This window comes from Cervus canadensis, chromosome 1 (genome assembly GCF_019320065.1).
Source record: "Cervus canadensis isolate Bull #8, Minnesota chromosome 1, ASM1932006v1, whole genome shotgun sequence".
NCBI lineage: Eukaryota > Metazoa > Chordata > Mammalia > Artiodactyla > Cervidae > Cervus > Cervus canadensis.
Genome location: NC_057386.1, coordinates 59,448,152 through 59,473,208, shown reverse-complemented (window position 1 = coordinate 59,473,208; position 25,057 = coordinate 59,448,152). Strand labels below are relative to the sequence as shown.

Sequence of the window (25,057 nt, the reverse complement as noted above, 5' to 3'; positions counted from 1 at the left end):
GCATTATTATAATAGTAGAGTTTTTCCTTGATATGTAAATATGGTGTGTCTACAGAGGTTGGTTTTTAAAGATACATTTAGGTTGAAGAAGAGTGAATGCTGTAAAATTTATGAATGCTAGGCTTGGGGAAGGATGGGGGGAAGGGATAGTTAGGGTGTTTGGGATGGATATGAGCAATCTTATATTTAAAATGGATAGCCAACAAGGATTTACTGTATAGCACACCAAACTCTTCTCAATGTTATGAGGCAGCCTGGATGGGAGGAGTGTCTGTGGGTGAAAGGATACATGTATATATATGTCTGAGTCTTTACTTTTCACCTGAAATTATCACAACATTGTTAAAAGGCTATATCTGTTTCAATGCTATTCTCTCAGATCATCCCATCCTCGCCTCCTCCCATAGAGTTCAAAAATCTGTTCTATACATCTGTGTCTCTTTTTCCATATTACATATAGGGTTATCATTACTATCTTTATAAATTCCATATAAGTGTGTTAGTATACTGCATTGGTGTTTATCTTTCTGGCTTACTTCACTCTGTATAATGGGTTCCAGATTCATCCATCTCATTAGAACTGATTCAAATGTATTCTTTTTAATGGCTGAGTAATATTCCATTGTTAGATGCATGGGACAAGTGCTCAGGGCTGGTACACTGAGATGACCCAGAGGGATGGGATGGGGAGGGATGTGGGAGGGGGGTTCAGGATGGGGAACACATGTAAATCCATGACTGATTCGTGTCAATGTATGGCAAAAACCACTACAATATTGTAAAGTAATTAGCCTCCAACTAATAAAAATAAATGAAAAAAAAAAAGGCTGTATATGAATACAAAATAAAAAGATTTTTTAAAAAGTGTTAAATAAATGCTGTAAAATTGAAGAACGTGAATTTTGACTCAAAGACACTAAACTCAACTCTGTCTCTTACTGGGAAAAAAAATAACAATCTCTCAATTTTAAAATTTTTATCTGAAACTTAGGCAAAATCACTGTATTACATAGATTAAAATACAATATAGATATCACGTGGCAAACTTTGTGTAATCTTAATAAATTTAATTTCATCTTCTTTTTTTTAATACCGAAAAAAGCTAAGCTCTCAATTAGCACATGCATTTGTCTTATAAAAATACAAAGAACAGTTAAAATAAGACATGGTGTTCATCCTTCAAGGAATGAAAATCCAGTGGTGACAGGAGGATACTTAAGAAAGTGACAACTGTATAAGTTAGATAAACAGTATAACAATGGATTTGAGAAGGAAAAAAATGTTCAAGTCCTTCATAAATTTTATGAAGGTATTGTGTTGACTTCTCTTGGATAACTGAAGAGACAGAGTTTTAGGAGACATATTTCAATGCAGGAGTCTCATCCAGGAGACTAAATCGTGACAAACAAGGAGATCAGAATTAATAATGTGCTAATGACACAACAATTTTTATATTGAGTGAATGCTGTATAACTCATGTGTATATTTGCCTGTGTGTTGGAGTATTTGGGTTGTATTGTATATACAGGTTACTTGGCATGAAGGAAAGCTGATAAGACACTGTCTATATTCTGAATATGTTTTCAAAAGAACTCCAATATGGCAGCATGAACAACTATGATAAACTCCACCAGAGGTCTAAAAATGGAGAACTCATTCTCAGAACATCTTACATGCAAAAGGGAAGCATGACAAATGACTACCAAATTGACATTTCATTCTATTATCCTGGGCTTCACTTGTGGCTCAGTTGGTAAAAAAAAATCTGCCTGCAGTGCAGAAGACCTAGGTTTGATCCCTGAATTGGGAAGATCCCCTGGAGAAGGGAAATGCTACCAACTCCAGCATTCTGGCCTGAAGAATTTCATGGACTATATAGTCCGTGAGGTCACAAAGAGTCAAACACAATGGAGCCACTTTCACTTTCTATTATTTTGCCTATGAAGTCATCAAAAATATTATCAATTCTTCACGCTATTTTTTTCTCCTAAATATAATGTTTATCCTTCTCAACTGAACTTGCAGCTTAAAAAAAAAAAAAAAAAAAAAAAAAGTTGCTTGCTGTTGCCCAAAGATTTGAAAACTAACAACCTGTGTAACTATATTCAAAATAAAATGTAAACCAGATAGCCATCAGTGTTGTTGTGGTTGTTGTGGTTTACTGACCAAGTCGTGTCAGACTTTTTGTGACCCCCTGGACTGTAGCCCACCAGGCTCCTCTGTCCACAGGATCTTCCAGATAAGAATACTGGAGTGGAAATAGCCATTTCCTTCTCTAGGAGACTTTCCAGACACAGGGGTTGAACCCATGTCTCCTGCAATGGCAGTCAGATTCTTCACTGCTGAGCCCCCAGGGAAGCCTGATCATTAGTATTAGGGTCTATTCTATAAGGCAAATTAGAACTATCAGATTTCTCTAACATCAATAGCTCATTTTTTCTTGAATAACTTAAAACACCCTTCTCCTTCTCTACTCAATATGTCTAAACAAATTTCTCAATGCCAACTTTTTAATAGATGAAAATGCTGAGCATATTTGGGAGTAATAATGGTAAATGAGAATAGAAACTCTGTCAGAAATTGTGCTGGAATAGTACTGACATGCCGATCTTTCATTTAATTTTTTAAAATGATCTTTCATCAAATTTTTTAAAGTAATACTTTAAACAAAATTAGATTATCTTCCAGTTTGCTTAAGGCTAAATTTTTGGAGATTCTGTCTTTGAAAATGATTTCTTTTTCTTTTCTTTCTTTCTTTTTTTTTTTTTACCCTGTATGATATATTGCAAGCATGATCCCAATTCTCCACTTAACTAGGCATGCCTACATTTTTCTTTTTTTCTGATCAAATGGTCAAATCAATTACTCCATTTTTTTTAATTTAGGCTATTTTTGTGAGTGATTTTGGCTAATATAATGCTCTTGAAGTGTCAGTTACAAGAAAGGCCCTGTAGCAATGTCAGTATGAGCTCTCTTAGATCACCAAGCCTGACAAGCTAATAGCACACATAAACATACCAGCTTCCCTGATAGCTCAGTTAATAAAGAATCTTCTTGCAATGCAGGAGACTCCAGTTTGATTCCTGGGTCATGAAGATTCGCTGGAGAAGGGATAGGCTACCCACTCCAGTGTTCTTGGGTTTCCCTTGTTGGCTAAGCTCATAAAGAATCCACTGCAGTGCAGGAAACCTGGGTTTGATCCCTGGGTTGGGAAGATCCCCTGGAGGGAAAGGCTACCCTCTCCAGTATTCTGGCCTGGATAATTCCATGGGATCGCAAACATGGGGAAGTTCATGGGATCGCAGAGTCGGACATGACTGAGCGACTTTCACAAACATACCAGCGAAGATCAGTCACCTCTGGATCAGATCATCAGAACTACCTGAGTGACTTATGTAGTAGTGATCCATACAATAAACAGCTGTTTTAACTCATATGTTTTGGAGTAGTTTGTTGTGCTATCTTCAAATACAACTGATTTTCTTAATTTCTGATGCTACCACAATCACCTTCCCAAGTCTTATCATACAGCAATGAAGCATTTCTGCTTTCCTTCTGCTTGGAGGCTTCTCAGTTAAAATGTACAATTAAAAAGTTTAGAAAATTTAACATATTGTTGATGTCATTGAATCTTTTGATGAAATGATTCACTCAAACAATATGATCTTATGTGATATAAATACAGTTTATCAAAAACTTAGATCTTAGTATTTGTAGTACTTAATTTATGGGCAATGCCTGTGAAATAATATTAAATATTTATATTTAAATCAATTTTAAGAAAAGTTTCTGCTTTGTCTTTAAGATAGATATGCAAAACAGTTTTCTATGAGTGGGTTGGATAAATAATATAAATATCACTGCAAATGATACTGTCTTTTTAGTCTTTCTGCCATGAGACTCTCTCCAGAGAGATGCATTTTGTGGCAACACTTTCAGGGTATACTAAGAACAACAACAACAAAAAAATGATGCTAATGAGATATCATCATGAATTTACTATATATAGTACCAAAACATCACTGTATTGGCTAAAATACATGCCCAATGCCCTTATTTTCTGAGAAAATAAAGTTATATAATCTAGAGGGAAACAAGAAGTCATACCATGGGCTTGAAATGTTAATTCAAACAAATTTCAGGTTTCATGGAAAAAAAAATATTTCACAGTGTTCTTAAGTTTTGGAAGTTTGCTATTACTTTTCTAAATGGGGTAATTCCCACAGTAAAATGTGAATGGCTAACAGGAAGCTTTGCTGTTAAAGAATGAAGCAAAAGGAATAGTGAAAGTACTGGGTGGAATGTAGAGGCAGAAACACTCCACAATCTCGGGAAATTGTCAGATGAATCAAGTTTAGGGAAACACACGAAAGCTGTTGAGAATTTGGAAACCAATTTACTTGCTACTATTTAGAGTCATGGAGTTCTTAAATGTTTGGTATATCCAGGAGCACAAACCACATCATATTGTTCGAACTCTATCTATTGGTTTAGGAAAAGATTACACAGGCAGAGAAGCAGCGGTCCTGGGAGAGACCCTTCAGGCAGACCCATAAATGGTCTCTGCAATGAGTAGGGTCTGCATCCAGCACCGTCCATTAGCTTTGCTCTTCATCACAGAGCCATGTGGGTGCTGAAACCCAAATGCAACATATGCGCTCATTCTATCAGTGACTTTGTGCAAGTGGCAACTGCCTATGCCTCAGGCATTGTGTTAACAAAGCTATATAACTGTACTTAAAATGAAATGTGCTAATTGTTGTATTCAGAACAGTACCTAACACATAGAAAGTGGTGAGTAAGTGTGAGCAGTTGCTATTATTCTCAGAAAAGGAGGCCCATTGTTCCCACCCCTTTTTGGTATTTGGTAGGATGCTGCTGTGACTTCAGACCCTATGTCCTCCAGAAAGGAGCTTTGAGTGTAAAATGGGCAGAGTTTATAAGACTCATTCACATATGTCATAATGGCAACATTATCTTGTTCATAGTGCAATGTCTGGATGGAGCATACAACACTCTGTCATTTATCATAAATTCTGAAAGGAATCATGTTGTCTTACAATAACATTTACCAACTCAGGAGAGTTTCTCCCCTCTTTTTACGTCTTATGAAAGCCATTAATTGTTTGAGTCCCAAGACGATGTTGTTTTCTTGATATCTGATTGAGATCCCACAGAGATCAGTGATTGGTTCTGGCATCTCAAAGGATGTGGGCCTTCTGGATACACACACATGAAAACATAAAGCCTGTGACATTTTCCCTCATCGCATCCTCAGAAACACAGGGAGCAATACCAATCAACAGGTTGGTCGGACTATATTTTGGGGAGGAATGGACTGAATGATATTTCCTGATGCCTGTAAACTTATTTGTTTCTTTTCTAATGAGAGTGATTCATTATTAGCCATGTGTCAGAGAAGGAGGAATTGTAAAAGAGGGAAATGACATTAGAAATGATTTTTAAAAGTCTGTATTTGGAAAGTGTTGTAACAAATGTCAAGTTTGGAGAACTCTATGAAAGTGTTTTCCTTTTACCTACTGAAAAATGATCTTAACAGGAAATGGGAGCGATTCAATCTGTAGAATGAAATATCTTGTAATGGTTATTAGTGCAACAGGAGAAAGAGTGTGAGCCAATTGGGAAGAATATTTGATTCCTCCCCCCTTCCCCTCTTCTTCTCCTTTCACATTAACTCCATCCACAGAACTAAGGAAAGACAACAGGGAGGTTCTCCTGAGAGTCACCCTGATGCTGAGAATGGTGGTGAGGGGTCCTTAGGACTGCAGACAGAGGGGCAGAGGCCTGTGAACCACTTCCGAAACAGACAGGAGAGCCAGTAGTGTGACCTTGTGCCAAGGCCATGTATCTCCACAACAGTTTTCTCAAATGTGATGCTATTAACATTTGGGGCCAGATTATATTTTGGGTTTTGCTTATGGTGTGGGTGTGTGTGGAGGATCGGAATGGGGAAGGAGATGTCATCCTGTGCCTGCACACTGCTTAGCAGCATCTGTAGTCTGCCTTCTAGATGTCAGGAGCACCCCTTCCTGTTGTGACAGCCAGCTCTATCTCCAGACATTGACAAATGTCCAACACGGATCAATATCACTCCTGCTCTGTAAGTAATCAGCAGCCAACTTTTCATCTTTAGAACTTAAAAACAGGAAAAGGTTTTCAAAATTATTTACTACTTTGAAATCAGAAAAGACAACTCACGTATTACTGGCCATTGAAGAGAGCAATGCATGTCATCAGAATGATTATTTGTATTCAAACTAGGATTCCTTAATTCACATATCATTTACCTCTTTCAAGTTGTTTGAAGAATGAGGAAAAATCTGGCTGTGTTGACTTTTAGTCCAAATTCCCTTTCCTCCAGGAATAAGTAGTAGGTGCTACTAAGTCATTTTATTGTTAGTTAGGATCAGGAGAGCAAACAAATGTCTTACACTTTGTTGGCATTTTCTACATATCAAAGGCTTTGTATGTATCTATCCTTTACTTAAAAAAAGTAGGCAAATTTCTGAATGCACTTTTAAAGCAATTGGAATAAAATATTGGTAAAAATATTTATGTTTCTTGGATGGTTTGAGAATTAAATATGCACTATGACTTATGTACAGATATACCATATTCTATCTTTGTGATCTGGCTTTCTATTTTTAACTTGCCATTTTCTTAGTCATTTTTCAGGTCTTTGAGAGCTCCTCTGAAAGCTGCATATTTTCCAATAATATACATGTAGCTCAAATTTTACCCTGCTGTTTGACATTTTGTTTCTAAGTTCCTATCATTAATAACAGTGCAATGTGGCAACAAGAACTTGTGTTAATTTAATATTCACAAATTTGATTTCTTGAATAAATTAAAGTAGTGAATGCATTTGTCAAATAGGTTTTAGAAGGCTTCAGAGTCACAGTTCAGAAAGTTTAGACCTAAGTAATAATTCCCTGAACAATGACTAACATTGTATATCATAATTTAAAAATCACTAGGCTAATTGTATAGAAAAAACATGCTAAAATAGAGTATAAAATTAACTTCTCCATTTAAAGGGTAATAATAAAAACATGATGCTTGTGTGTTAATAATCTTAAATAAGCATACTTCTCATCATTTCATCAAAAGAAAGAAAGAAATTCCCTGTGTAGTGTTAAGAAAAAAATCCCCTGTGATTCCAGTATTTCAATAACTGATTAAAAAGTCTATGAATAAAAAAAGATATTTAAATTTCAAATATGGCTAACTAAATAACGTTTGATGTCTTTCTAATGAGCCGTTTCCAAGCTGCAAGTTGTGTAGAGCTAGTTTAAATAAACACACAGATTTTCATGGATGTGAATTATTTCATGTGATCTGTGAATTTGAATGTGAGCTCTGTGCATTTGTGGGCTATAATATCCGAACTTTTCCTAAGCTTCAGGATGTCAATGTTTTATTTCTTTGCTGAAAAAGTTGACTGTCTTATTTATTCTCATGTCCTTTTTAGCAGCTAATTGGGAATGATCCAATGAAGAATAACTATTAGTATTTTACTCCATACCCAGTAACTTAGGAACATGGAAAAGGAAAACTGCACTGCTGTGTCAGACTCCACCCTCCTCGGATTTTCAGATGCCCCTGAGCTCAGAGTCTTCCTCTTCCTGCTGTTTCTTTCCATCTATGGAGCCACAGTTTTGGGAAACCTGGGCATGATTGCCCTGATTCAGGTCAGCTCTCGACTCCACACCCCCATGTACTTTTTCCTCAGCCACTTGTCCTTTGTGGATTTCTGTTACTCCATGACCATCATGCCGAAGATGCTAGCTAACATCCTTAAATGATGACAAAGCCATTTCCTTCCTGGAATGTGCTGTGCAATTCTACCTGTTTTGCACATTTGTGGTAACTGAGGTCATTCTGCTGGCAGTGATGGCCTATGACCACTTTGTGGCCAACTGTGACCCACTGTTCTACATGGTCACCATGTCCCGGAATCTCTGCATGGAGTTGGTGTTTTGTTGCTACTTCAATGGTGGTGTATGTTCTCTGATTCACTTGTGTTTAGCCCTTCAGATCCCATCCTACAGATCAAATGTGATCAACCATTTCTTTTGTGATCTTCCCCCTCTCTTGTCTCTTGCTTGCTCTGATGTCACTGTGACTCAACTGGTGCTATACAGTGTGACCACTTTCAATGAGGTTATCACCATTGTGGTCATCCTCACGTCCTACTTGTTTATTCTCATCACCATCCTGAGGATGCGCTCTGCAGACAAAAGGTGCAAAGCTCTTTCCACCTGTGCTTCCCACCTTGCTGCCATCATTGTCTTTCATGGAACAATCCGTTTCATTTATTGCCAGCCCCACTCTGGCAACAGCATGGATACTGACAAAGTGGCCAGTTTTCTACACTGTAGTGATCCCCATGCTGAACCCCCTGATCTATAGTCTGAGGAACAAGGATGTGAAAAAAGCTCTCAGAAAGTGGTAAGCTCCAAAATATTATCCTAGAGAATATTTTCCTAGCAGGACTCAGGGTTAGAAATTGGAGACTGATGAAAGGGTAATGATGCATTTCAGTGTTGGAGTGAAAAGAACAGTCAAGATGTGAATAGCTATGAGTGAATCTTTTTAATTTTCTTATCTTTGTGCCTTTTCAATTTACAAGTTTAAGATTGATTGAGAATATTTCAAAATGTGCAGCCTACTTCTTTGCTTTGATGCTATCTAAAATGTTTTAAATTGGACCATGCACTGGACTGTTAAAACACACAAATTTAATTTTCTCTTAGACTTTCATGAGTTTAATGGACTAAGTATCACATTTTATTTTAACATCCATTATGGGGTTCATTTCAAAATTGAACACCTGTTATTTTACAATAAGGAACACACCTTTGTCAGTTTTTCCATAGAATAAGATTCCATATGTGTATACAAATATAAATTTATATATTCTCTTTATTGTTTTGTTCTTACTTCCTTTATTATTATTTGTTTTTGTCATTGCAGTGTCCAGTGGTTTTGGGGTTTCATATATTATCACATCTAAATAATAGAGACATTGATAATAATTACGTTACAAAAATTTTAGGGAAATCAAATTACATGTCAAGTGCAAATGACTTAGGAATATCCCTAACACATAATTGGCTGTCTCTATGTATGTGTATATGTGTGTCCGTGTGTGTGTGTGTGTGCATAGATGTATGTTGTCTATTGCACTTGACAGTACTGTACTTTGCAGATACTGCATTTTTACAGATTGAAGATTTGCAGAAACCCTGCATCAGGCAAGTCTATTTGCACAGTTTTTCCAGCAACGTTTGCTTGCTCATGTCTCTTTCACATGTTACATTTTGGTAATTCTTGCAATATTCTAAACTTTTTCATTATTATATAAGTTATGGTGATCTGATTTTACTATCGAAAAAGATTACAGCTCACTGAAGGTTTAGATGGTGGTTAGCATTTTAAAGTATTTTTCAACTAGGATATGTGTTTTTTTAGTTTTTATTGATTTGCATAAAATTTTAAATTATTTTATTTTATTTTGGCTGTGCTGGGTCTTCTATGTGGCATGTGGACTTCTCTAGTTGTGGTGCTTGGATTTAGTTCCCTGTGGCATGTGGTATCTTAGTTGCCGCATAAGGGATCAAGCACAGGTCCCCTGAAAAAGTAAGTGGATTCTCAACCACTGGACCCCTAAGGAAGTCCCAATATATGCACATTCCTTAGACATAATATTTCAGAGTGCATACTTAGACATATGCACACTGAAAATGCTTTTGACCTGCATTATTAATGATATTTGCCTTATTGGAAAGAGAAAGTGAAGTCACTCAGTCGTGTCCAACTCTTTGCGACCCCATGGACTGTAGCCTGCCAGGCTCCTCCATCCATGGGGTTTTCCAGGCAAGAATACTGGAGTGGGTAGCTATTTCCTTCTGCAGGGGATCTTCCTGACCCAGGGATCGAACTGGGGTCTTCTGCACTGCAGGCAGACTCTTTACCATCTGAGCCACCAGAGAAGCCTAATTTGCCTTATCACAATAAAGTGAATATACCAAACCTATAATATTTCCCAGTTATGCCTGTATGCTTATAAATGTATATACCTACATGTTATGTAGATATATTGATATATTATATATGTGTATGTATTGGTTGGATGTTATTTAGTCCCTAGGTCAGGTTCAGATCTTTTGTGACCCCATGGACTATAGACCATCAGGTACCTCTATGTATGCAATTATTTAATAACCATTGTTATGAATAGCAGCATTTCTGACTTTTGCCACTTTTCTCACTTTTAATTATTTTCTTCAGGCTTACTTTATTTTTTTTTTCATTTATTTTTTATTAGTTGGAGGCTAATTACTTTACAACATTGTAGTGGTTTTTGCCATACATTGACATGAATCAACCATGGATTTACATGTGTTCCCCATCCTGATCCCCCCTCCCCCTTCCCTCCCCATCCCATCCCTCTGTGTCTTCCCAGTGCACCAGCCCTGAGCACTTGTCTCATGCATCCAACCTGGGCTGGCGATCTCTTTTACACTTGATAATATACTTAAAAATATGCATTAAATGCTTACTGTGACTCATAGGTGGACTTCTAACTTCTGTGTATATTTCTTTTCTGTGTCTTGATAAAATGACCTTTGTTCATCCTTCCTTTATGTGTTTAAACTTCATTTCTTCCTTCAACCGTGGTTCATATGTGCCACTGATACTTTATTTGTGCTTCCATTATGTTTTATGTAAATTTATACATTGCATTCACTTGCTCAATGAAGCATATCTCTGTCTATCCTAGTGTTAGAAAGTTCATGCAACTGGAGTTTATGAAACTGGACACTGGAGTTTATGAAAACCAGGACAGGCAATTTGACTTTCATTTTTTTAATTTGACAAGTAATACAAACTTCTTAATTTCTCAGTTTCCTCAAGTTTGAACAATGGTTATTACTATTAACCTCTCAGCATTATACTGAGATTACACTTTGACAACATGTAGGTACTCACTGGCACTAGGAAGATACTTTATGTGTGTTTCAGTGAAATCTTTGAGGCCTGGAACTATTTATTCTTTTCTCTCTCACTATCACTTACATATTATAAGTTATCTTTAGTTTTATTAGATAGTTAGATGAATAAAAACTGTTATACAAGCTGTATGTATATTGAGCTTAATATCAGAACTTAAAGTACTATGTTGACTTTTAAGATTGTAAATTAGTTCAAAATTGTTCCATGTTGAATATATTGTACATGGTGTGTTATATGAGGCAGGTCCACTTAGGGAAAGAAATCCCTAGTGAGGTTGAATACATGGAATGTTAGATTTTGGAAGCCTGGAGAGATGAAGAATGCATTCATTTAATGGTATTTTATTTATTTAATTATTTTGGTTGTGTTGGGTCTTCGTTGCTTCATGCAGGCCTCTCTAGTTGCAGTCCGTGGACTTCTCTTGTTGCAGCACATAGGCTGTCTCGTTATAGTGTGCAGGCTTAGTTGCCCCGTGGCATATGAGAACTTAGCTCCCTGCCCAGGGATTTAAACTGTGGCCCCTGCATTGAGAGTGTGTTCTTATCCACTGGATCACCAGGGAAGTCTCTGATTTAATGATTATTAACTTCAGGAAGAAACTATATTATTCTTTATGTGTGTGGACAACAGGGAAGAAGTATCCTTGCCAGAATCTCAGAGATTGGACGATGTGCTCTGCTCATCTGATACGAAGCTCATAAGGAAAAGACAGAGCTCTAAGGGGTGTCTATATATTTCAGCCTCTAGGCACAGGCCCAGTTGGTCTTTGGTCCCTGGGACAAACCAGCCTGCTGCTTTTGCTTCTGAGTAGAGTATGGTGAAAGACTGGAAAAGACACTGGAAAGCAAGAAGACATTTCTTTCTTTTCTCCTTCCCATTTCCTTTGAACTTTTCCTCCTTTTCCTCCCCCTCCCCTTTCTCTTTTTTCTCTGGCTTTGGCTGAACCTAAAGGTAAGCTTTTTGGGAGGGGTGCTACAAGATCACTGCAGATGGTGATTGCAGCCATGAAATTAAAAGACACTTACTCCTTGGAAGGAAAGTTATGATCAACCTAGACAGCATATTAAAAAGCATAGACATTACTTTGTCAACAAAGGTCTATCTAGTCAAGGCTATGGTTTTTCCAGTAGTCATATATGGATGTGAGAGTTGGACTATAAAGAAAGCTGAGCTCCCAAGAATTGATGCTTTTAAGCTGTGGTGTTGGAGAAGACTCTTGAGAGTACCTTGGACTGCAAGGAGATCCAACCAGTCCACCCCAAAGGAGATCAGCCCTGGGTGTTCATTGGAAGGACTGATGCTGAAGCTGAAACTCCAATACTTTGGCCACCTGATGTGAAGAGCTGACTCATTGGAAAAGACCCTGATGCTTGTAAAGATTGAAAGCAGGAAAAGAAGGGGATGACAGAGGATGAAATGGTTGGATGGCATCACCGACTCAATGGACATGAGTTTGGGTGGAATTCAGCAGTTGGAGATGGACAGGGAGGCCTGATGTGCTGCGGTTCATGGGGTTGCAAAGAGTTGGACATGACTGAGTGACTGAACTGAACTGAACTGAAAGGTAAGTCAGTTAATAAGTGCATCTGGGGATTTAGGTCGCAAGTCGCAGCAGAAATATGGTCCAAAGAATCAAAGAGTGGACATGAAAATATAACAAAAGGCTACAAACATGACTTTTTAGGGATTGTGGTGCACAATGCAGAGTTTCTAATCTGTTTTCATTTCGCTAAGAGTGTGTGTGTGTGTGTGTGTGTGTGTGTGTGTGCTCAGTCGCTCATATGTGTCCCACTCTTTGTGACCCCATGGACTGTAGCCTGCCAGGTTCCTCTGTCCATGGACCTTTTCAGGTAACAGTTCTGCAGTGGGCTGCCATTTCCTCCTCCAGAGGATGTTCCCAACCCAGGGACCAAACTCACATTTCTTGCATTGGCAGGCAGATTCTTTACCACTGTGCCAGCTGGTAAGCTCCACTTACTGTATAAATCTCTCTGTAACTGAATATTCAAGTACTTCTCAAGCCTCTTATCTTCATTTTATTATTTTAAGTATGGATACATTACACTTTATTCTTTGTAATATTTGTAAACCAAAGATGACAGAGTGTGGTGGTCATCTTTTAAGACCTAAGTAAAATTCCATGGTTCCATATTGTACAATAAATGTCATAATTTCCTTATAATAATAATAATAATTATTATTATTATTACATTTTCTTTGGTTGCTTTGCTTTGTTGTTATTGTTGTTGTTATTGCTTTTGTTTTTTAGGCCATGCTACAAGGCATACTGGATCTCAGTTCCTGGACCAGGGTTGGAAACTGTGCCCCCTGCAATGGAAGCTCAGAGTCTCCTTGGTTGATTTTAGACTTAGTAACTAAATGAAGCTTTCCTGGGCAACTTGTTCCAAAAGGAATTTTAGCCATCAAAAATAAATAGTCTTTGAAGCTGGTGACTTTGTTGATCAGATAGAATGGAAAGAGTGATTCAGAATTGTGGAAGGGGCAAAAGAAATATATAAATCACTGGACCATGGAAATATAGATAAAGCATTCAACTTTATTTCTATATTTATACCTTTTGTCAAATAAAATGATATGTTCAAAGTACACAGATCAGCAATAAAAAGTGTATAAGAAACATTTCTCACTAATAATATATTTTAGATAAAATAAAATTCCAGAAAACATCCTCAAATGGATTTATAGGTTATTTCCTATGTGAACCTAAAAATTAGAAGCAAAGGAGAAAAACAACAGCAAGAGAAATTTAAAAAATGGAAGCATTTTAATGTTCAATGATTTCCTTTCTTTTCTGTTCACTTTGCTTACATTTCCACTGGGTGTTCAAGTTTTTCAAAGTAATTTATAAAACATTTTACACATTAAAATCACCAACCCCTATGAAGAATATTTACAAAATATCATAATTTAGTAACACTTAATTTTATGTATCAGGCACACTTTTCAATATGTAGTTTACTTTTTAATTGGTTTTTGTTTTGTTTTCAATATGCAGTCTAGATTTTTATGTACTTACATTTACTTTTAGTGATTTAAAGAATAAATACGAAAAAAAAGAAAAAAAAAAAGAATAAATGCAGTGAAAATAAATCCAACTCCATTCTATATTTTATCTCAAATTTGGATGATATTTGAACTCAAATTTGGATGATATTTGAACTCAAATTTTGGTAAGTATTAAGCTTACTGATCTTTTGTTGTTATTTTATACTTTGTTAAGTGAAACAGTACTTGTAAACAAATCGTGCAGCTCTCATCCCCAAACTATATAGAAATGTTCACAACATCATTTACTGAGAATGATTTCTTTCCCTGTTGGTATGTAACATATCCAGTAACATTTATTAAATTATGATCTTAGTATTGATACTTCTATCCGACCCTGGGTAATATCCAACAGTCCCTATTCCATCTTCTTTTCTTTTTCTTTACTAAAGAATGAAGGATATATTCTTTAACAATTGACTTCCATGGTGGCTCAGATGCTAAAGAATCTGCCTGCAATGCAGGAGACTTGAGTAATGTTATTTAACATTCAAAGTATAAAGTTTTTTTCTGAAACACCCAGTGGTGTTGTACAAGGTTATAATATATACTATTTTCTATCAGCAACTGTCATATTAATACATGAACAGAACTATATTATTTCTCTAGCTGGATACAATAATCCTCAATGAGGGTGAGGAGATAACATTTATAAACAACACACAAAATTAAATATTACAATTAATGGGAATAAGTTGCAGAGTTCCTTGTAAATGTTTTTCCATCAGTGTTGATTATATTCAATATTAAAACTACAAAAAGTAAATTAACTCAATTGTATGTGCATTTCCTCATGCCAGATTAAATATATATATATACATATATATATTTATTTATTTATCAGAACATTAAGGTGTATACCTGAAATATATACAATTTTTGCTTGTCAATTGTACTTCAGTAAATCTAGAAAAAATTTAAAAGAATAAAACAATATACTAAAAGTATGTTTACTAATTAGTAAACATAACTTTTGCTGTCTCTTGTTACTATACAAAATGTTTTGGATTCTACCTCAGTGATCATGGAGCATGGGGAGAAGACATTGACACTTGTTTTTTTTTTCTTTTTGACGTTGACACTTTGATCAACTTTTGTATAAAATGGTGCACTGGGAAGACCCAGAGGGATTGGGTAGAGAGGGAGGTGGGGGGGGCGGGGATCAGGATGGGGAATACATGTAAATCCATGGCTGATTCATCTCAATGTATGACAAGACCCACTGCGGTATTATAAAGTGATTAGCATCCAACTAATAAAAATAAATGAAAAAAAATGTTTCTAAAGCTGCTGTTTGTTTTTCAAGAAATCAGAATTTCATCAGAAAACAATCATTAGCTCTAATTGCTTGTTCTGAGGCCTCCAAAGAACAAAGAACAACGCAGGGAGTTTTCTCTAGGGTCTTGTTGGCACCAGAGGTAAAAGAGACATGAGAGTCCTCTCCCCCAAACCAGTGACTCTCCAGAGCCTGGAGGGAGGCTGTTCTTTCCACATGCGGCTTTGCTTGTAGGTTTGAGAAAATAGGATCTTCTTTACTGTGTAAGGTGATCTAGAACATATCTTAGGCTTGTCAGTGCTTTATGAGAAAAATTATTTTAGGGAAAGTTTGAGCCACTGCAAACATTACATTTTTAGAACAGGAAGGCCATACTTTCTAGAGAGCTCTGTAGAGGGGCCTTGGTGTAACTGAACTTCTTCATAGTGTCCTGGACAAGTGTTTCCTGGGAGTGGAGGGACAGAGGGGCGTGAGAGTTTTCAGGTATGTGACTCTGCGCTTCTGTGATTTTTCAGACAATAGGGAGGTATTTACATAAAACTGAACTGAAAGAATGAAATGAACCTTTTGTAGAAATAGAATCAATAGGACTAGCTCTAAATAATACTTTAGAGCAGGGGGAAGAATATGTCGGCTCATAAATGCAAAATGAAAAAAAAAAATGGGAAGCAGTCATAAGAAAGAAGATTTTAGACCATTCTTCCCCGATCCAAAGATAGGCTAAATTGTTTAATCCATACTATAGCATCACTTGGGAGATAAGAAATAGCTTTAAGTCAGACAGAGGAAAAATGAAAAGCTACCAGAATAAAAGAAACAAGGCAGTAGTTCTCAATTACAGGCAATTATGCACTTTCTTGACTTCCCTGGTGGCTCAGACGGTAAAGTGTCTGCCTACAATGCAGGAGACCCAGGTTCAATCCCTGGGTCAGGAAGATCCCCTGGAGAAGGAAATGGCAACCCACTCCAGTACTCTTGCCTGCAGAATCCCATGGATGGAGGATCCTGTTAGGCTACAGTCCATGAGGTCACAAAGAGTCGGACACAAGTGAGCAATTTCACTTTATGCACTTTCTCTCCCCTCCCAAGTGTACACGTGACAATATCTAGAGACCTTTTTTATTGCCATAATGGAGAGACCAGGGGGAGGGTGATGCTGTCATAGAGGCCAGAGTTACTGCTATATGTGGTACCTTGAACAGTGTAGGTACCCATAAAAAAGAATAAACCAGCACAAAATATCAATAGTGCTGAGCTTGAGAAACTCTGAGAAAGCTCACTGGTAAAGAATTTTATAATAGTGAGAACTGATTTGGAAACATCACCTTCTGACTGATCCTTAAATCCTTGGATATCTGAACATACAGGACCTTCAAGAGTCCTGCTACATGGGACCTCTAACCTTTAATGCTGAAACACCTAGAGCCAGTTGCTTCTAGGGATGTGGAAACAGAGATGACCTTACCAGATATATTAGTCTGAGCAAGAAGTCTTCATTATTTGATGGAGGGAATTTCTGGCAGGCAAGACCCTATTGTTCTAAAACAAGGAAGTCCCAAGTGGAATGTATTGTTCACTATAACATTCTAAATTCTTCTAGATATAAGGTTGACAGATTTAGCAAGCAAAAATACAGCATGGTAAATTTAATTTGAACTTCTGATAAACAATGAATGTTTAGTATGGAAACCTCCATAGAATACTTGGGATGCATTTATATCAATAATCCATTATCTATCTGAGATTCAAATGTAACTGGACTTCCTATCTGTGTGCCAGTTTAAGAAATCCCATCTTTTTGTTTTTTTTCCTATATTAAGAACTCTTTTATTTTAAGTGTCATCAGAGTATGGAGAATCTCAATTTCCATCCATGCTTCTGACAATTTGAGTATTCTAGGTGCCTAAGGAAGAGAGAATCATCTAGAAAACCTTCCCTGGTGGCTCAGAGGTTAAAGCATCTGCCTGCAATGTGGGAGACCTGGGTTCGATCCCTGGGTCTGGAAGATCCCCTGGGAAGGAAATGACAACCCACTCCAGTATTCTTGCCTAGAGATTTCCATGGACAGAGGAACATGGTGGGTCTGAAGTCCATGGGATCACAGAGTCGGACATGACTGAGTGACTTCATTTTCACTTTCAAGGAAGAGAGAATCATCTAGACAAGTGTCAATATTTAGGACTTTTAATTATATTTATTTCTAAAAAGGGCTTCCCCTAACATCCATTCTTTATGTTCCATCTTTACACAGATCTTCAGAAGATCTCTGTGGCCCACACATAAATATTGAACTAACTTTTATAGCTTTATATCATAAAATTTGTCTTTAAAGTGCCAAAAGTATTAGCAAAATGAGGAGTGAAATGTAATCTTTGCAAAGTAGAAATGCTCATATCTCAATCTGTAATGGGAATCACAGCCTGCTGTGTATGTCACTGGGAATTAAGGAATATGGGCTCTAGCTGTAGTTAAGCATCAATACCTGTATGTCACTAGGCAAGTCATAGTTCTGTTTTCTCACATGTAAAGGAAGGCCCTTCAATAGGTATTATTTCCTGAAAGCTGTAAATCATTATTTAATTTGCTAGCTGACCTTTTTGGTCAAAAAAAGAGGGATGATGATTAAAGTGCTAATCAGATATTTAAAATATGAGCATAAGTAAGTACAAGTTTCCTGGTGATTTAGTGGTAAAGGACCCAGCCCCCAATGCAGAAGACATAGGTTCAATCCCTGGGTTGGGAAGATCCCCTGAAGAAGGAAATGGCAACCCACTCTAGTATTCTTGCCTGAAAATTCCATGGATAGAGGAGTCTAGTGGGCTGCAGTCCATGGGGCCGCAGAGTCAGACAGGACTTACCAACTAAACAACAAAAAGTAAGTTGTTATTACTTACCACACAGACTAATCTTTGTTTACATCACAAATATGCACATATTTTATATAAAACTTATTTCTGATTATAGAAGTTATTTCAAGTGTTTTCACTTTTTATTAATAACTATACCAGCTAAAATTATTTCATTTTGCAGAATTCATGGAGTTCAGTATTAAAATGCCTCACATGAGGATTTGATTACATGTTACAAACAAAATTGCTTGATTTATAATTATTACATTTGTATGTCATTAAAATTATATTTCAGAACTTGAACAGAATAAAGTGTTATAATGTTTGAGGAAAAAAATTAACTAGTAATTCTTTTCTGAAGCTGTAGCTATTTTTGCTTTAGATGATGAACCCTTATCAGGATTATAACACAGATTTATTTTGGCTCATTTCATATCCCCTCTGAACAGGGCACAGGTAAGTATGCTTTATCTGTCAATCACTCTCCTAATATTTTATTTCCAAGACAGATTTTCAGATCCGTCCATCAGGAAGCATGTCTCTGACCAAGAGAAATATAACCATTGGGGCCACATTCACCCTCCTGGGTTTTTCAGACTACCGAGAACTGCAAGCCCCCCTCTTCCTGGTGTTTCTGGCCATCTACAGCTTCAGCATAGCAGGGAATCTTGGGATGATGGTCATCATCAAAGTTAACCCCAAACTGCACACCCCCATGTACTTTTTTCTCAGCCACCTCTCATTCGTGGATTTTTGCTATTCTTCCATCATTGCTCCCAAGATGCTGGTGAACCTGCTTGTAGAAGACAGAACCATTTCATTTTCAGGATGTATGGTGCAATTCTTTCTCTTTTGCACCTTTGTGGTGACTGAATTAATTCTGTTTGCTGTGATGGCCTATGACCGCTCCGCGGCTATTTGCAACCCTCTGCTCTACACAGTCGTCATGTCCCAGAGACTCTGTGCCATGCTAGTGGTCGTGTCATATGCATGGGGAGTAGCGTGCTCCTTGACTCTCACCTGTTCTGCTGTCAAATTATCTTTTCGTGGTTTCAACATAATCAATCACTTCTTTTGTGAGCTTTCTTCCTTGATTTCCCTCTCTTATTCTGATTCTTATCTCAGCCAGTTGCTTCTTTTCACTGTTGCCACCTTTAATGAGGTGATCACATTGCTTGTCATTCTCACGTCTTACGTGTTCATTGTTGTCACCACCTTGAAGAAGCAGTCAGCCGGTGGGCATCGCAAAGCCTCCCACCTGACCACCATTAGCATCTTCCACGGCACCATCCTCTTCCTTTACTGTGTGCCCAACTCCACAACCTCCAGGCACACAGTCAAAGTGGCCTCTGTGTTTTACACGGTGGTCATCCCCATGTTGAATTCCTTGATCTACAGTCTGAGAAATAAGGATGTCAAAGACACAGTGAGCAAACTAATGAAAGCAAAATTGTATTCACATTGAGGGCATGTAACTACTAAATATTTGCTTTGGTTATTAGACAACACTTTTCTGATTTTGAATGAATTATGTGTCAAAAATTCATTTAAAAATCACTTTAGATTTGTAAAACAAAACCTGTTTGCAATGGAAAGAGTATGAGTTTTAGATCAAGAGACTATACCTGGTTCTGACTGAATAAGTCAGAGAAGATGGATTAACCTGACTCAGTCTTTATCTATAAAACCAATTCAATATGATTTTGTTCATAAATTTGTATATAGAACAAAATAATAGATCAAGCATATTGTATATCTGCAGTAAACTCTAGTTCTGTTATTCCTTTTTTTCCCAGATGACTAACAGGTCATTAAATAAGTGACCAATTTTATACTTTAAATTTGGTGAAATAGATGAGAGGGAAATAAGCTCCGGACCCAGTGGTGTTAGTTAATATCATAATACAGTTGGTGGGGAGAGATTATACAAAATCATTTGCGGTTATCATACTTCTTTTACTTGGCCTTGAAGTACAGGCACATTTTTTAAGAGAAACAAGAGAGAATGCCATAAGTTTTACTTGGGAGTAAAGAACATAATGGTCAAGAGCCAATGATTTAAACATATATTAAGCTATTCTTTTATGTCATATGCATACAAAATATCTTGTTAGGTGCTTGAAGAAATGAAATTTTGCATACATTAGATACAATTCTAATTTACTTTGGAAAAAAGTTTCAGTAGAGAGGATGAAAGAATTTACACGAGGCTTAGGAAAATTAGCTTGCTTCTTAAAATACTGAGAACAAGAACAAAGGTACTTTATATTTGTTGTATGTTTTCTGTCCCCTTTCTATAACTTACTAATCATTATACGTATATTATTACTTCACATAGAAGCTTGATCAAGCCTATATCTCAGTTCTCCTTATCAGGACTCTCTAGAAGGTCTTCATACAATTGAGTAGATTAGTTGTAAAAATTGAGAGCTAATAGCGTTCCTGGGACTTGAACATTGCTTAAAAATAACTCTAATGTTTAAGTACAATCTAAACATCTATTTCTTCTTTATTGACTACACCAAAGCCTTTGACTGTGTGGATCACAAAAAAACTGTGGAAAATTCTGAAAGAGATGGGAATACCAGACCACCTGACCTGCCTCTTGAGAAACCTGTATGCAGGTCAGGAAGCAAGAATTAGAACTGGACATGGAACAACAGACTGGTTCCAAATAGGAAAAGGAATACATCAAGGCTGTATATTGTCACCCTGCTTATTTAACTTATATGCAGAGTACATCATGAGAAACGCTGGGCTGGAAGAAGCACAAGTTGGGATCAAGATTGCCAGGAGAAATATCAATAACCTCAGATATGCAGATAACACCACCCTTATGGCAGAAAGTGAAGATGAACTAAAAAGCCTCTTGATGAAAGTGAAAGAAGAGAGTGAAAAAGTTGGCTTAAAGCTTAACATTCAGAAAACTAAGATCATGGCATCTGGTCCCATCACTTCATGGGAAATAGATGGGGAAACAGTGGAAACAGTGGCTGACTTTATTTTTCTGGGATCCAAAATCACTGCAGATGGTGATTGCAGCCATGAAATTAAAAGACACTTACTCCTTGGAAGGAAAGTTATGACCAACCTAGATAGCATATTAAAAAACAGAGACATTACTTTTCCAACAAAAGTCTGTCCAGTCAAGGCTATGGCTTTTCCAGTGGCCATGTATGGATGTGAGAGTTGGACTGTGAAAACAGCTGAGCGCTGAAGAATTGATGCTTGTGAACTATGGTGTTGGGGAAGACTCTTGAGAGTCCATTGGACTACAAGAAGATCCAACCAGTCCATCCTAAAGGAGATAAGTCCTGGGTGTTCATTGGAAAGACTGATGCTGAAGCTGAAACTCCAGTACTTTGGCCACCTCATGCAAAGAGTTGAAAAGACCCTGAGGTTTTTTTGATTGAGGGCAGGAGGAGAAGGGGACAACAGAGGATGAGATGGTTGGATGGCATCACCGACTCAATGGACATGGGTTTGAGTAAACTCCGGGAGTTGCTGATGGACAGGGAGGCCTGGCGTGCTGAGATTCATGGGGTCGCAAAGAGTTGGACATGACTGAGCGACTGAACTGAACTGAACTGAAACATAGAAATAATCTTATCAACATGGTTGTGTATATCGGGGAGGATTACATTCTCCTCTAAGCAATGTAATATTTAGGGGCTTCCTGATAGCTCAGTTGGTGAAGAATCTACTGCAATGCAGGAGACCCCAGTTCATTTCCCATGTCAGTAAATCCACTGGAGAAGGGATAGGCTACCCACTCCAGTACTCCTGGGCTTCCCTTGTGGCTCAGCTGGTAAAGAATCTGCCTGCAATGCAGGAGACCTAGGTTCAATCCCTGGATTGGGAAGATCCCCTGGAGAAGGGAAAGGCTAGCCACTCCAGTATTGTGGTCTGGAGAATTCCATGGACTGCAGTCCATGGGGTCACAAAGAATCAGAAGTGACTGAACAACTTTCACTTTCACCCTCATAGACACATATATTTAATTTGAAAATAAAAATCATATTTATATTTTATTTCATCTGCAGTCTCATCAGTTTTGCCAGAATAATTTACACATCTGTTTTCTGTTCTATAATCTTCATGTCTGAACAAAATTCCTAATCTTTTGAGAAAAAATATTAAATAAATATTAAATATTATAATAATTCCATTTTTGTGAGGATGAAGTAAAAACTGAAAAACAATTTTATGTTAGTTTAATGAGGTAACTTGAAATGCTTATATGATTTCAAACTTACAATGATGAATTATGTAATATCACTTTTTTCATGGCTAACATTTTGATGTGTAGTGAAAACCAGCATTATTTTATATATATTCACAAATAAACTATCTTCTTCAACACATCCTTGCTCACTTGATTTTTACATTAAATAGAACAAAAGTGGAAAGTAGCAGAAATGTTATATTAATGTTGACTGGAATCAGTAAACAATAATCTATTTTCAGAGCGTAAATTGTCAAGCTTCCTCTCTATCTTGACAGGATGACTAATTTTTTTTTTTTTTTTTGGTGTAGTCATAGACACGATTCCTTTACTCTCATTCTGAACAAATGGAAATACATATTACTTAAGTCCTCTGTGGTTTAAAAATTAGTGCGTGGCATAATCAAGAGGATGATTTAATATGGCAACACTACAGGCACTGACACTTTTCAATAAATACTGATGCAAAATTCCATACTCTTCTATTATTTACCTTTAGATTTCAATTAGTCTTTGGTAACTCCTATAGCTGCTGCAGAGTATAAGTTACACTGTGTTACTCATTTTTTTAGCTCATATGCCTCTAAAATGAATGAATTAAAGTGCTTTCTAAAGGAATCTCAATTATAAAGAGTTAAATATAAATTATATATATGTGTAAATTATGAAGAGTTAAATATAAAAGGGCAGAAAGTATCTCATGCATTAATATAAAACAAAGTAGACTTTACCAGAGAAATATTACTAAGAATAAATAGGGCATAAAATGATGAAGCTATGAGTTTATCATAAATTAGCTTATTATTATTAGTCTAGAACTTAAGGAAGGCAATTTTCCAAGTTGATGTTTCTATTTTAACTCTGAAGTAAGCAAATCACTCAATTTTTGTTGTTGTTGCTATAATTTGTTTTTCTTTTGTTTTGATGTGATTTGTTGGTTGGTCAGGCAATGAAAATATGATTTCAGGAAAGTGATATGTTTTCCATTTAAAGAATTGGAGAATTTTTTATTTTAAGGAAATTATTAAAGTAATTAGCCTCCACTAATAAAAATAAATTAAAAACAAACAAACAAACAATCAAGTTATGGAGAAGATGCACTTCTGGTGGCATTAGTGGTAAAGAACCCACCTGCCAGAGTAGAAGTAAGAGACTTGGGTTCGATCCCTTGGTCTGGAAGATCCCCTGGAGGAGGGCATGGCAACCCACTCTGCTATTCTTGCCTGGAGAATCCCACGGACAGAGGAAACTGGGGGGCTACAGTCCATGGGGTCACACAGAGTCAGACATGACTGAAGCGACTTGCCATGCATGTACTTGACTCTATCTTGTTACTATGTATAAGAAAGCATGTATAATCCTGCTGTTAGGAAGGAGAGCAGAATGTAAAACTGGTCAATTTCCACTTGTTTTTTTTTCCTCAGGAAAATGTCTGAACGGTAGATCCTACTCACATAGAATCCATAATGTAGAACTTGAGAGACCTTGGAGAAATTTTTACTTGCCTCTTTCTTAATATGGATAAAGGAGCTATCTTTTTAGGACTGTAGGCAAATAAGAGTAATAACATATAATATCTCTGTGCACTCATACCTCTACATATACACCTTCATTTACATCTGCATATATACCCTAAGTGTATACTTAGATATCTTTAGTTTTTAAATTAACCATAATCTTTTAAAATGCAAAACCATAATTTTAAATAAAGTGATAATTTTCTACCCAAGATATGATGCACCGGAGTTAAAAAACAAAAAAAAAAACAACTCTATTTTTCACTGTTAACTTTCCATATTGTTAGAATTCTAAACAATGGTACAATGTAGCTTTGAAGATAGCTTTTTCCCCTCAATTTTATCAATATGTACTTAAATTATTTCTTTTAATAGCTAAGAATAAGTCCACCTGCAATGTGGGAGACCTGAGTTCAATCACTGGGTTGGGAAGATTCCCTGGAAAAGGGAATGGCTACCCACTCGAGTATTCTTGCCTGGAGAATCCCATGGATAGAGAAGCCTGGTGGGCTACAGTCCATGGGGTAACAAAGAGTTGGACGAGGTGGAGTGACTCACTTTCACTTTCAAGAATAAAACATCTCATTAAAAAATCATATAATTTTATGGCTTTCAATGCTAAGACTTGGGAAATATGTTATCAATGGCTTTCCAGAAAAATGTATACCAGAGTTACATCTTTCTGTGTCCTTATTGACACTTACCACTACTATTGTAATTAATTAAATCCCTTTGTTAATTTGATAGGTAAAAATTATGATAGCCATCAGCATATATTGAAATTCTCTTTTTTATTCTACACAAATCCAAATGTAAACGTCCTTATGAGCCACTAATTTCAAAGAGAAGGGTCATGCTCCCCACAAGGGAATTGTACAAAGCCTCACCTACTACAAATCTGTGTGACTGATAACTGAATTAAAACAAATAGCTTGTATTATATAGAATCACGACTGAATGACTGAACAGAACTGAGCTGATATAGTATTATAAGAGCTGCCATCCTACTTTGGTGGACTGACTACATTTTTCAAGGAAAGAGTTGGTCTTCATCAGGCTCTAAAATATATCACTGACTCTGTTT

The 25,057-nt window shown here is 36.8% G+C and overlaps 1 protein-coding gene, 1 non-coding gene and 1 pseudogene across 2 annotated transcripts; all 3 read left to right on the top strand.

Moving 5' to 3' along the window:
- Window positions 1–7,562: 7,562 nt before the first annotated feature.
- On the top strand, window positions 7,563–8,511 carry LOC122452041 (annotated as a pseudogene).
- A 7,734-nt stretch (window positions 8,512–16,245) lies between these two features.
- On the top strand, window positions 16,246–16,318 carry TRNAC-ACA. The gene has a single exon. It is a non-coding gene; the product is annotated as a tRNA-Cys (tRNA).
- A 2,448-nt stretch (window positions 16,319–18,766) lies between these two features.
- Window positions 18,767–19,696, top strand: LOC122451984 (olfactory receptor 5D16-like). Its single transcript, XM_043485274.1, has one exon. The coding sequence runs from the start codon at window positions 18,767–18,769 to the stop codon at window positions 19,694–19,696; it is 930 nt and encodes a 309-aa protein (XP_043341209.1).
- The last annotated feature ends 5,361 nt before the right edge of the window (window positions 19,697–25,057 follow it).